The sequence below is a fragment of the Aotus nancymaae genome, unplaced genomic scaffold, assembly GCF_030222135.1.
Source record: "Aotus nancymaae isolate 86718 unplaced genomic scaffold, 86718_ANA_hifiasm-v0.15.2.pri h1tg000057l, whole genome shotgun sequence".
NCBI lineage: Eukaryota > Metazoa > Chordata > Mammalia > Primates > Aotidae > Aotus > Aotus nancymaae.
Window position 1 is genome coordinate 44,242,582 of NW_026988471.1, and position 14,910 is coordinate 44,257,491.

Sequence of the window (14,910 nt, forward strand, 5' to 3'; positions counted from 1 at the left end):
GAAGAAAAAAAAAAAACCCACAAAGCTGGAGGCATCATGCTACCTGACTTCAAACTATACTACAAGGCTACAGTAACCAAAACAGCATGGTACTGGTACCAAAACAGATATATAGACCAAGGGAACAGAGCTGAGCCCTCATAAATAACACCATCCATCTACAACCATCTGATCTTTGACAAACCAGACAAAAACAAGCAATGGGGAAAGGATTCCCTATTTAATAAATGGTATTGGGAAAACTGGCTAGCCATATGCAGAAAGCTGAAACTGGATCCCTTCCTTACACCCTCATACAAAAATTAACTCTAGATGGATTAAAGATTTAAACATAAGACCTAATACCATAAAAACCCTAGAAGAAAACCTAGGCAATATCATTCAGGACATAGGCATGGGCAAGGACTTCATGACTAAAACACCAACAGCAATGGCAACAAAAGCCAAAACAGACAAATGGGATCAAATTAAACTTAAGATCTTCTGCACAGCAAAAGAAACTATCATTAGAGTAAACCAGCAACTAACAGAATTGGAAAAAATTTTTGCAATCTACCCATCTGACAAAGGGCTAAAATCCAGAATCCACAAAGAACTAAAACAAATTTACAAGAAAAATCAACCCCATCAAAAAGTGGGTGAAGGATATGAACAGACACTTCACAAAAGAAGACATTTATGCAGTCAACAAACATGAAAAAAAGCTTATCATCACTGGTCATTAGAGAAATGCAAATCAAAACCACAATGAGATACCATCTCATGCCAGTTAGAATGGAGATCATTAAAAAATTAGGAGACGATAGATGCTAGAGAGGATGTAGAGAAATAGGAATGCTTTTACACTGTTGGTGGGAGTGCAAATTAACCATTATGGAATACAGTGTGGCGATTCCTCAGGATCTAGGACTAGAAATACCATTTGACCCAGCAATCCCATTACTGGGTATATAGCCAAAGAATTATGAATCATTCTATTATAAAGACACATGCACACATGTGTTTGCTGCAGCACTGTTCACAATAGCAAAGACTTGGAAACAACCCAAATGCCCATCAATGATAGACTGGATAAAGAAAATGTGGCACATATATACCATGGAATACTATGTAGCCATAAAAAAGGATGAGTTCATGTCCTTTGCAGGGACATGGATAAAGCTGGAAACTATCATTCTCAGCAAACTGATATAAGAAGAGAAAACCAAACACTGCATGTTCTCACTCACAGGTGGGTGTTGAACAATGAGAACACATGGACACAGGGAGGGGAACATCACACACCAGGGCTTGTCTGGGGCTGAGGGGCTAGGGTAGGGATAGCGGGGGTGGGGAGCTAGTGGAGGGACAGCCTTAGGAGAAATACCTAATGTAGATGACAGGGTGATGGATGCAGCAAACCACCATGGCAAGTGTTACCTATGTAACAAACCTGCACGTTCTACGCATTTACCCCACAACTTAAAGTATTATAATAATAATAATAATAAAAGAAAGCAAATTAATGACATTTACTAAAATAATCAAATATAAGTGATTTTAAAACAAGTTAAAAATCTCATTTTAGATTCAATAAAAGTTAAAATATTCACTATATTTGTTATACTGTCATATAATTCAATAAGAATCTTTAAAAAATTTGGGTATATAGCAAGTCACTGTTTTCAAACTAATTTAAAAAATTTAAAACTAATTAAATATGCTATTAAAAAGGGTTTTTTTATGCCTTAAACTTCTCTTATACTCAAAAGCCTCCCTCATGTCATTCTGTTCATGTATGCTCATTAAAAGTACATCATTTCTTAGATTCTAATAATCAATAAAGATAGTATTACTTAAGAAAGCTGAGTTGGCTGTTTATTGTCAAAGGGTTTTATCTGCAGAAAAGCACAAGCTGTATGCCAGGTGCTAGTCAACTGTGTCTTGTTAATTTCCAAAACAAACAGAGGGGAGTGCCATGCAATTTCCATTACACACACTTCACCATTAGTATCAGGGTTTATTAGCTTGACAGTGCTCCAGGAATAATGGTTTCATTCCTCACTGAAATAAAATAATGTGCCACATAACTCAGCAATGCGAAACTTCTGAAAAATGTTGTCACGTTAAACAGGGTCATATTTTTCAGTTTCCATTATGCCAAAACAAAGGCCATTTGCTGTAAAAAACTCACTCTGGATATGGAGAATTCTCATATGGACTTCAGACTTACCTCATTGCTATGTCATATGATTCTGGATGAATACAAGTTTGGTCCAAAGGATTTGGCTTCAGTAAAACATTCACTGCAGTTTTGCTCTTCTTTTTGCCCTGCTTCTCATTTGTGACCTCAACGTCTGCTAAAGATGTCACAGCAACTCCTTGAATCTGGCCTGAAGATTCAGTTTGCTGACTACGTAAAACCAGAAAAAAAAAACACACACACACACACATTTTAAAAAAAGGGGGAAGGTTGGGCAGAAAAGTCTTCCAATTAAAATGTGCTTATTTCTCTGTCATACAAATATACAACAGCAACCAGATTCTGACCTTTCACTTCATAGAAAGTACCACTTATTTGTTTAAATCACTGGTAAAAAGGCTTTCTGTTACCTAAAGCCAAAAACATTCTTAACTGATTGTCTATATAATTGGCATTCTAGGAGAGAAAAGAGGAAAATAAAGGGAAATAAAATAATAATAATATTTCTCCGAGCTAAGAAAAACAAGGTCTCAAAGAATCTATTGAGTGTAGAATAGGATGAATAGAAAACGACTCATACTTGGCCAGGCGTGGTAGCTCACGCCTGTAATCCCATTACTTTGGGAGGCCAAGGCGGGGAGATCACCTAAGGTCAGGAGTTCAAGACCAGCATGGCCAACATGATGAAACCCTGTCTCTACTAAAAATATAAAAACTAGCCCAGCATGGTGGCGCATGCCTGTAGTCCCAGCTACTTGGGAGGCTGAGACAGGAGAATCGCATGAACCTGGGAGGCAGAGGTTTCAGGGAGCTGAGATCCTGCCACTGCGCTCCAGTCTGTGCAACACCGGGAGAGACTGTCTCAAAAAAACCAAGAAATAATTTTTAAAATTCTAAAAGGCTTTCAAGAGAGAAAATTAAAACAATACTTCAAAAGGATCTAGAATTAGACTAGCATCAGATGTCCGAACACAGTGGAACAGTATCTTAAAAGTTCTGATAGAAAATGATTTTGAATCTAGAATCACATACCTAGTCAAATTCACATTCGAACAGGAGGGGAAATTGAAATCATTTGCAGGTATGTAAGCACTTAAGAATAACCCAGATGACCTCTCTAAAAAGAATTTCTTAAGGATAAACTCTAGCAAACACCAATAAATCAAAGAAAAATGATTAATATGAACTACAAGAAACAGTGGTAGGTATAGAAACCATAAATTATAGTAACATAGAAATATAATATATGCTCTCTGTATATCTACCTATAGATATCTCTCTTTCTGTAGCTATCTATATCTGTATCTATATCTCTATATATGATATAGATATGATATAGAATAGATAAGATATAGAGATACAGAATATTATATAGAGATATATATGTTATTTTATATATATATATACACATACATATATATATATATGGGTAGATATAGATACAGATATATATACAGAGAAGAGAGAGACAGGCTGAAACTAAAATCCCAAGTCATCTTATCATTGGGAAGGCTCCTGTTTCTAGCCTTCTCTAAGAGGACAGACACACCTATTAACTCCAGAGGTCAGCTCAAAACAAATCTAAGGATGATCATCAAAAGAACAGATGTACAACTTTGAAATCAGTAAGGAGAGAGAAAGATGAGACGGGAAAACAAGGAGAGGAACAGAGAAAATTTGTTAACTAATAAATCTAATAAATAACATAAAAGGAAAAGAATTATCAGAAAACATGATGAAGGAAAAACACATAGAAAGAATAAGCCCAAACGTATACATAAATAAAACAAATATGAATGTATTAATATCAGATTGAGTAAAATCATGAAATCTAGCTATATGTTTCCAAGAGTCACATCAAAAATTAAATGTCATAAAAAGTATAAAAATTAAATAAAATACCAGGCATATTTTGAAAAGGCAAATATACTAACACTGCTAGCAAAGAACTTTCAAAACAAATAGCAATATTCCATTCTGAATAAATCTATGAACTAATTCAGGAGATGTAACAGTCATAAATCTTGAAGTACCTAATTATCAGCTGGAAAAATACAAGGCTTTAAAACAAGCTGAATGTTCATCAGTAAGACACTGATTAGACTAAATTACAGCCCATCCATACAATTAAATATTATCCAGACAATATAAAGAATAGAAAATAGAAATTTATATGTAATAATTTGGAAAGAGACATAGAAGACTGAAACAAGTAAGGCTAATTTCAAATAGTTGTAGAGCCTGATCCCTTGTGTATACATTTTTGAAATAATAAGCATATACATACAAGGTGACATAACTCTAAATTTACTTTCTGGAAGCAACATATAAGAAACTTTTTCAAGTGAGACTTGTGTGGCATCTTTTACTTTTTGTTCTTATTTTATACTGTGAGTTTTTTGGTGGTTTTTTTTTTTTTGTTGTTGTTGTTGTTTTTGAGATAGATACCCAGGCTGGAGTGCAGTGGTATGATCTCGGCTCACTGCAACCTCCACTTCCTGAATTCAAGTGATTCTCCTGCCTCAGCCTCCTGGGTAGCTGGGATTACAGATGAGCGCCGCCACATTCAGCTAATTTTGGTATTTTTAGTAGAGACGGGGTTTTGCCATGTTGGCCAGGCTGGTCACGAACTCCTGACCTCAGCTGATCCACCATGCCTGACCTATGAGTTTTCTAACCAAGTGTTCAAAGAACATACAAACTAACAAAAACAGGATCATTTTATCTTCAATTTTTTTCAATTCTGGCATCTAGGTTTCATGATCTATTTAGAAAGAATTTCTATCACTCTAATGCTCTGCAAGATTTTCCCATGTTTTCTTCTGGTACTTTTACAGTTTTACTTTTTTTTGACATTTAAGTTTATGATAAATCTGTAATTTATTTGGGTATAGGAGTGAGTAGGGGGACTACAGCTTCCTCCACACATACGGAATTACTACCAGTTGTCATAATATCATTTATTAGATAATTATTCAATTTTTCCCTACCATTTGAAATGTCACCTTTACTATAAACTAAATTCTAACTATGTTTTGGTGGATTTCAGACCTTATTCTGTGCTACTTCAACATCAAAAACAAACTGTTTAATTACCATAGCTTTATAATGTATTCTAGTGAGGCTTAATCAGTCTTTTCCAGATTAAAGGTTATCTTCCATATGACCTCTATTATAATTTTGTCAAAAGAAAAAAATACGTAAGAATTAACCAGGTAGTCCCAAAGTAGCAGATATGTAAAAGCTATTCTTTCATGATTATACCATGATAAGAAGTTTATCTAACAAGCTTTTGTTAGATAGGATTAGAAAGTAAGGAAATTTAGCTCTTGATCCACACAACTGATAATTAATGTCTGGTCCATTTTCAGTGAGGAGGGAGTTGGAAAACACACCTATGCTTAGGGAACAGCTATGGCAATATAAAGTGGTCATTTTGAAATCACAATCGTCACCTTATCTTGTACCAGTCCTTCCCATTTGCTATGCTCTAATTGTGTAGGCCTTTGCCTCATTTCCTGAATACACCAAAGTTGGTCCTGCCTTAGGACTGTGCACACTTAGTGTTCACTTTGCTTGGAATGCTTTCCTTCTGATCCTTGGAAGGCTGGCTCCTTCATTTCATTCAAACTCTGGTGAAATAAATTTTTTTAAAATAATGACTCTAAAGTAGTTGTATTACTCCACTAAGACAGTGTCACATATCCCTGCTTTAATTTTTATAGCACTTCTTGCCATCTGAAACTACTGATTTTACTAGTTTGCTTATTGTCTGTATCACACGTTAAAATACAACTCCATGAGAATGCAGAATTTGTTGACTTGCTCACTGCTATATTCCCAATGCCTAGCAAATGACAGGCACTCAACACTTAATGAAGGCATGAACAATGGACACTTAGAATTTATGGTAATCAGTAGCAGGCTGGGTAACAATAACAAGAGAGGAGGTTGACAAAATAATCAAAGTGTATGCTTATAATCACCTGCAAAATGTTCGGATATAATCCTGGTTGATTCTGATGAAGCCAGCACACTGTTGGAAGGATTTCGGACCCAGCCCCTTCACTTTCTTCAGCTGTTCTCGGTTGATAAAGGGTCCATTTTTCTCTCGCCATTCAATAATATTTTTGGCTCTGTTGGCATTGAGTCCTGCAATATGCCTAAAAAAAAAAAAAAAAAAAAAAAAAAAGACAAACTAAAAAAAACAAAGATCTCATCTGAAAAGAGAATGATGTAAAACATTTGAATCATAAAAACAACTGCAATGACATATCCTCATATGTCTAAGTTAAATTAATCCAAAAGGGAGTTAAATTAAAAAAATACAAAGAGAGAAAAAGAGTTGTCCAAGAGGAAAGAAGGACAACAGAATAAAAAAATAATGACAAAACCAATAGCTGTCATAAAGTTGCTGGTAAGCTGGCTAACCCTGATGCAAGAAAAAAATGTTCTTCAGAGTTTTTCTATACTACTCACATTCCTTATGTTTCTGGATAAAGTAATAATTTTGCCTATTTTTTTTCAGCGTACATACAAAGTGACTCAGAAGTTATAATCGCTACAATTGTGTTGTACTACCTTTTTTGTGTGTTAGTAATATAGAGCTGAACTATAGAAAGGTCCTTATCTAAAATTGTCATGGTTAGTATAAATTATATATAAATACTATATCATTAGGTAGTTTGCTTGGTATTAAAAGATTATTTCAGAAAATCTCTATCCTACTATGAAATTCCATATATAAAATTATGAAATGTTTGTAGCTATGTTAGAAAATCAACATCTTGAAATGTAAGGGATAGTTTCTGCTATACCTGTTTTAGTGAAAAAGGTCCAGATCAGGAAATTTCATGCTGCATTAGCAGACTTGTGTAATAAATGCAAAATTATGAACAAAATAGCAGCTCTTCTAAAACCATGGGGAAAAAAAAGAGTATATAACATGTGATTATAATATGATAAAAATTTTGACAGGTTTCTTGGGGAATCAGGGTAAAAATATGGTAACCATACCTTGAACCCTCAGAATTTATCTTTTGGTTACTGCCAGGTTTGACAGATGCATGCAAGAGACTGAACTAGTAAAAAATCTCTGTTCTCATGTGGTGGGAAACAGCTCTTTTCCATGTTAACCTTATTTAAATTCTATTAGCAACACTAATGCACTCAATGGTTACCATATGCTTTTCACTTTAGACCTGGAATATTAAAAATGATAATGTGAACTGTTGTAATTCTTTTCTTAAATGTCTTCCCCTGATTATTTAAAGCAATGTATAAACCCATAGATGTTCTATACTTGACAACTTTATACATGTGTTCCCTTGTTCTAGCCGAGTTTGGACTGGATAGCCAGTTAAACTCAAGATTCTGTGATCTTTAGCCCCAGACTTGTCTCACCTTAACAAAACTTCTGAACAGATGTTAATATCCACTCCCACAAAGCTGACACATTCTTCTACAACGCTGTCCAGTGTTGCCTTGAGTAAAGTCTGGGATACATCATGCTGAAAAGACAAAGATCAAATACCAATCAAAAGTGAAGGAGATGTAGTTCTTGGACTATTCCATTACTCTGCCTGTATTACTGGTAGTTAGCTAACACACACCATTGTAAATTTCTTCATTCCTCTTAAACACACTGTTAGCAGATATAATTAAGCTGAAGTCAAGGCATCTGCAGTTTCTTACTCTTTAAGCTATGCACATACCTAACTTGAATATAACAGTACCAGTATTTTTCCCTTGCCTGAAATTCTGCCCAGAGCAGTGGTTCTCAAACTTTAGCTTGCACTAAAATCACCTGTATGGCTTGTTAACACGCCCACATCCAGATTTTTGATTCAGCAGGTGTAGGGTGGGGCCTAAGAATTTCCTTTTAACAAGTTCCTGGATAATACTGTGGCTGCTGGATCACAATGAGACATAGTCTCTATCATTCACACATGGCCTTACAGTGTTATGGAGGGGAAAACGTAAGTTATAAGAGGAAGCAGTATAATAATAGTAACTTAGAGAGTAAATCAAACTGTTTTTCATCAAATTGAAGATAGTACTATTTATTTAAAGCACCATTATTTTATATACCACTAAGGAAGAAAATAGTCAATTAAACCATGACACATGCTTTCTTATTGCTTAAAATTTTTATTTATTTTTTAAATATTGAAAGAGCTCCTTAGACTTATTTAGAAACTGTAAGAACCATTATATCATGTACAAATAAGAAAAATATAAGCAATCTAAACTGGCTGAGGTATTCCTAAAAATTTCTTCACATTCAGTGTTCAATTCTTCTGATCACTTTTATATTCAGTCATAGGTGTTAAGGTTTTCCATGCAGTATTGTTTTTTATGCTATCAAGATCCTTGATAATGTAGCATTTCTTAAAAGAGCAATCCTCTATTGTCTCTGGGACTTTCTTTCAAGCTTCAGATGCTTATTCCTACAAGCTTGGAAGATAGTAGCACTGTCTTAATCTTAACAGATGGTATTAACAGAAGAGATTTTGGACAGCAACAAATATCCTTTTCTGAAAGGTCCCTAAATGGTTTATTATTCAATGGCTTGTTAAGTAAAACAGTGAAAGCTAAGCAGTTCAGTTATGTTGCTAGGATTAGCAACCAAGTTCATGCAGAAACTGCACCACGATTTACCACAGGGACAGCAGCAACTGTAGGACACCATGAACTGTAAGCTGCACTCTGATTTCAGAGATGTTAAAATGTCAGAAAATGTGCATTTACAATTGGTGAAATGCAATATTTTAAAGTATTTGTTGACTAACTGAAGCTAGGTTACAACAATGAATACATTTAATGTTACTCATGATTCTAAAACTAATGATCTCTGGGTCAGCAGATTTCTCTTCATCATGCATCAAAGAAAACAAGGAATATAACATAGTAGAGCCCCCCAAGTATTGTGATTACATTATTACCATTTAATAACAGCAGAAGTTTTTGTTCTGGAAGACTAAAGGGTACAGGAGTACTTCTGTATTTCAGAGATAACTTATTGGTAATTGGCCAGGCCACAGCTAGAAATTTTAGATGGCATTTTAAAAATCTAATAAGCAAATATCACCATGAAAAAGATCATAAAGTAAAATCTAAGCTCTTACCAAGAACTTGGTTATTCTTTAGCTACAGCTTTTAAGAAGATAGTCTTTTGTCTAAGCAGATGAAAAGCAGCAAAATGAAAAGAGAACTTTTAAAAATGAGCAGGTAGGAGATAGTATGACAATGTAAAGGCAAGCACAATGACAGCAACAAGAAAAAATATCTGAGGAAAAACACAAAGCTATAAACAAACTGGAAAAAGGAAGAGTAATAGTTGGGAGCCATTAGATGAAGGGAAACAAGTTGACATAGTATTTCAAAGCATACCAGTTGTTTAGGACAGTTAAATGAGTAAGCTACAGTCTCTGCAGCAGATTATCTTGGTTGCCTATCCTACCTCTAGTTGTCAACCCCCTTTTCCTTCTTTCAAATAGAAGCCTGACCGTGTGTCAAGCGTTTATCCCACTTCTGTAAGGCCACACACTTTGGGAAAGCTGGTCCCACCTCCAGCAGACAATGCTGACTGGTTAAAACTCATGTTTTTCAAACTGAAAGTTATGATCAATTAATAGATCATAAAATTAATTTAGTGACTTGCCACCAGCATAAAAAAATAAAGGAATAGAATAGACCACACAGAGCATATTGCACATATCCTTAATATCGAATGAACAATGGAATGAACAATGCAGTCAACTGAGATTATCATGTGAGAGAAATATAAATTGGCCATGAATAGGTATTTGGTTCACTGACATCTCATTTGATCTTCTGATACGGATGGTCAATTTGATGATTAATGAAGAGGTTAAAGAGTGTAACTCAGCAGAGTTATAAAGCAAAGTATGTGAGAAGTTTATCTATTGGCAAAGTGCTGATTCTTTCAACAAAGTTTAGTTTCAAACTTTCAGTATATTTTTCAGAAAGAATGTTATTAAGTATAACATTTTTCAAATTCTCAGCAATGGTAGTATTTTAACTGATTTAGTACAAGCAGCCCTTAAAATGAATCACTCTATACTTATAAGAAAAAAGGATAGTGAAGTAAAACCTACAGAGGCAAGCTCAACTACCAGATTTGGAAGCGCTGATAGTGACAAAATTGAGAGAAAATGTTGACTCCAGTCAGTAATCTCTGACTTGACTTGAGCCACGTTTTATAGAGAAAATAATAACTACAAGACTTTAAAATAAGCTTGATTTAAAACATGGTTTTACAAATGTGCAAAACAATAAAAATGATAGACCCCAGATGTATTGTTGGTAACGATATTCATTATCAGGTGACTGTGTTAAAATTTCAAAATTAAAAACCAAAATTACTTGGAACATCCCTACCACAGGGCTAAAATGAAAATGATGGAAAATACCAAATACTGGTGTGAATGTGGAGCAACTGGAATGCTCAAATGATAAGTGCATTGTGCAAGGCAAGGCAGTTTTATGGAGAATTTATTTTATATGGTTTAAATGTAACTTCACACAAAACTAAATTAGATATGTTTACACAATGCAAAAATGCATTCCTGTTCCATATACATTAAACTAGATACACGGTAAGAGAATAAAAAATGGACAAATCACTAAGAACAACAAAATTGCCAAAACTGACTCAAGAAGAAATACAAAATCTGAACAAACTTTTAAGTACAGTCAATAAGTAATCAAAAATCTCCAAACAAAGAAAAGTTCAGAACCAGACAGTTTCATTGGTGAATTCTACCAAACATTTCAAGAAGAACTAACACCAATCCTTCTCAAACTCTTTCAAAAAATAGAAGAGGAGCCAACACTTCTAACCTGTTGTATGAGGCCAGCATTCCCCTGATACCAAAGCCAAAGACACCACAAGAAGAAAAAAACTACAAACTAATATTTCCTATGAATATCAGTTCAAAAATCCTCAACAAAATACTAATAAACTAAATCAAACAGACTATTAAAAGGATTGACATACGTGACATACATATAATGTATTCAATATGTATGAACTTAAGAACCAGACTCACATTGTTTCATTTTAAAACAATCTCTCTTGACATTTTTAAACTTTCAATTTTGAAATAATTTCAAATTTAGAAAAGACATGTAAGAATAGTAAAAAAAACAACTGTATTATCTATCCTTCATATACATACTTCAGTGTATATTTCCAAATAACATACCCATAATACAATTATTACAATTAGAAAGCTTATTGATGTAATAATATTACCTAACATTGAACCCACACTCAAATTTCATCAATTTTCCCAATTTTTCTTTATAGCATTTTCTCCCCAGTCCAAAATTCAACCCAGGATTACATACTGCATTTAGCTGCCTCATATTCTGTGCTGGGCAGATTCCAAGATGGTTCCCAATCATCCTCAAATCCTGGTATTGATGTACTTGTGTAATCCCCTCCCACTAAGTACAGAATTCATTGATGCATCTCATCCGAATAAATTATTATTAAGATTATTTTACCACTCACAATGACCTGTTTGTGTAAAAAGGTATTTTCAATCTTGATCAAACTTCAAAAAAACTAGCTCAACCATGTAACATATGCTCACAGCATTGTCTTCATGTATTCCAGACTGAAAAAAATTCATGAACAGCCCATATCTATATATCAACTTAAATCTGTTCTAATTTTTGTATTTAGGTGTTCTTAAATTGAGGCAGTAATTAATAGCCTACCAACCAAAAAAGGCCCAGGACGAGACAGATTCACAGCTAAATTCTAGCAGAGGTACAAAGAGGAGCTGGTATGATTCGTTCTGAAACTATTCCAAACAATAGAAAAGAGGGACTCCTCCCTAACTCATTTTATGAGGCCAGCATCATCCTGATACCAAAATCTGGCAGAGAAACAAGAAAAAAGGAAAACTTCAGGCTAATATCCCTGATGAACACTGATGTGAAAATCCTCAACACCGTAGTGGCAAACCGAACCCAGCAGCGTATCAAAAAGTTTATCCACCACAATCAAGTCAGCTTCATCCCAGAGATGAAAGGCTGGTTCAACTTCAACATATGCAAATCCATACACGCAATCCATCACACAAACAGAACCAATAACCAAAACCACATGATTATCTCAATAGATGCAGAAAAGGCATTCGATAACATTCAACAGCCTGTCATGCTAAAAACTCTCAATAAACTAGGTATCAATGGAACGTATCTCTAAATAATAACAGCTATTTATGACAAACCCACAGCCAATATCAAACTGAATGGGCAAAAACTGGAAGCATTCCCTTTGAAAACCAGCAGAAGACAAGGATGCCCTCTCACCACTGCTATTCAACATAGTTATTGAAATTTCTGGCCAGATCAGGCAAGAGAAAGAAATAAAGGTATTCAAATAGGAAGAGAGGAAGTCAAATTCTCTCTGTTTGCAGATACATGACTGTATATTTAGAAAGCCCCATTGTCTCAGCCCAAAATCTCCTTAAGCTGATAAGCAACTTCAGCAAAGTCTCAGAATACAAAATCAATGTGATAAAATCACAAGCACTCCTATACACCAATAACAGACAGAGAGCCAAATAGCGAGTGAACTCCCATTCACAATTGCTACAAAGAAAATCAAATACCTAAGAATACAACTTACAAGGGATGTGAAGGACTTCTTCAAGGAGAACTACAAACCACTGCTCAAGGAAGTAAGAAAGGACACAAACAAATGGAAAAACATACCATGCTCATAGATAGGAAGAATCGATACCGTGAAAATGGCCATACTGCCCAAAGTAATTTATAGATTCAATGCTATCCTCATCAAGCTACTACTGACTTTCTTCACAAAATTAGAAAAAACTACTTTAAATTTCATATGGAACCACAAAAGAGCCCATATAGCCAAGACAATCCTAAGCAAAAAGAACAAAGGTGGAGGCATCGTGCTACCTGAACTTCAAACTATATACTACAAGGCTATAGCAACCAAAACAGCATGGTACTGGTACCAAAACAGATATATAGACAAATGGAACAGAACAGAGGCCTCAGAAATATCACCACACATCTACAACCATCTGATCTTTGACAAACCTGACAAAAACAAGCAATGGGGAAAGGATTCCCTATTTAACAAATGGTGTTGGGAAAACTGGCTAGCTATATGCAGAAAACTCAAACTGGACCCCTTCCTTACACCTTATACAAAAATTAACTCAAGATGGATTAAAGATGTAAACATAAGACCTAAAACCATAAAAACCCAGAAGAAAACCTAGGCAATACCATTTAGGACACAAGCATGGGTAAAGACTTTATGACTAAAACACCAAAAGCGATGGTAAAAAAATGCCAAAATTGATAAATGGGATTTAATGAAACTAAAGAGCTTCTGCACAGCAAAAGAAACTATCATCAGAGTGAATAGGCAACCTACAGAATGGGAGAAAATTTTTGCAATCTATCCATCTGACAAAGGGCTAATATCCAGAATCTATAAGAAACTTAAACAAATTTACAAGAAAACACAAATAACCCCATCAAAAAGTGGGTAAAGGATATGAACAGACACTTCGCAAAAGAAGACATTTATGTGGCCAAAAAAGAAATATGAAAAAAAGCTCATCATCACTTGTCATTAGAGAAATACAAACCAAAACCACATTGAGATACCATCTCACGCCAGTTAGAATGGCGATCTTTAAAAAGTCAGGAAACCACAGATGCTGGACAAGATGTGGAGAAATAGGAACATTTTCACACTGTTGGTGGGAGCATAAATTATTTGAACCATTGTGGAAGATAGTGTGGCAATTCCTCAAGGATCTAGAACCAGAAATACCATTTGACCCAGCAATCCCATTGCTGGGTATATATCCAAAGGATTATAAATCATTCTATTATAAAGACACATGTACACGTACGTTTATTGCAGCACTATTCACAATAGCAAAGAAGACTTGGAACCAACCCAAATGCCCATCAATGACAGACTGGTGAATAAAGAAAATGTGGCACATATACAGCATGGAATACTATGCAGCCATAAAAAAGGATGAGTTCATGTCCTTTGCAAGGACATGGATGAAGCTGGAAACCATCATTCTCAGCAAACTAACACAAGAACAGAAACCAAACACCACGTTTTCACTCTTAAGTGGGAGTTAAACAATGAGAACACATAGACACAAGTAAGGGAACAACAAACACCAGGGCCTGTCGAGGGGTTAGGGGATAGGAGAGGGATAGCATTCGGAGAAATACCTAATGTAGATGACGGCTTGACGGGTGCAGGAAACCACCATGGCATGTGTATATCTATGTAACAAACCTGCACATTTGGCACATGTATCCCAGAAGTTAAAGTATAATAATAATTTTTAAAAAACCCAGTAGACCAGTTATTTCACCAAAACATCCTAAAAGAAAAAAGTTCCAAGCTAACATACTGAATTCAGAAGTTTTAAAAACTTCTATAGCAGCTATTTATGTAAAAGACACTTCTGTAAGCACTGCCGTCAGCTGTAAATATGACTTTTGCCTACATTCTTCCCCAATTTTTTGCTTAGGAAAGTACTAAAGAGTTAACATTATATTTTCTTTTTTTTTTGAGATGGTGTTTTGCTCTTGTTGCCCAGGCTGGAGTGCCATAGCGTGATCTTGGCTCACCACAACCTCCACCTCCCGGGTTTAAGCGATTCTCCTGCCTCAGC

The 14,910-nt window shown here is 35.0% G+C and overlaps 1 protein-coding gene across 4 annotated transcripts in view; it reads right to left on the minus strand.

Annotated features, from left to right (window-relative positions):
- The window catches only part of SRBD1 (S1 RNA binding domain 1), a 218,101-nt gene that overhangs the window by 30,365 nt on the left and 172,826 nt on the right, over window positions 1-14,910 (minus strand). For 3 of the 4 annotated variants that reach the window (XM_012450583.2, XM_012450584.3, XM_012450586.3), the window contains exons 17-19: window positions 7,586-7,692; window positions 6,169-6,345; window positions 2,213-2,392 (exon numbers count right to left, since the gene is read on the minus strand). In XM_012450583.2, coding sequence (XP_012306006.2) covers window positions 2,213-2,392; window positions 6,169-6,345; window positions 7,586-7,692 — 464 coding nt within the window. The remainder of the gene's footprint in view (window positions 1-2,212; window positions 2,393-6,168; window positions 6,346-7,585; window positions 7,693-14,910) is intronic. The other variant, XM_012450585.2, reaches the window with a different exon arrangement.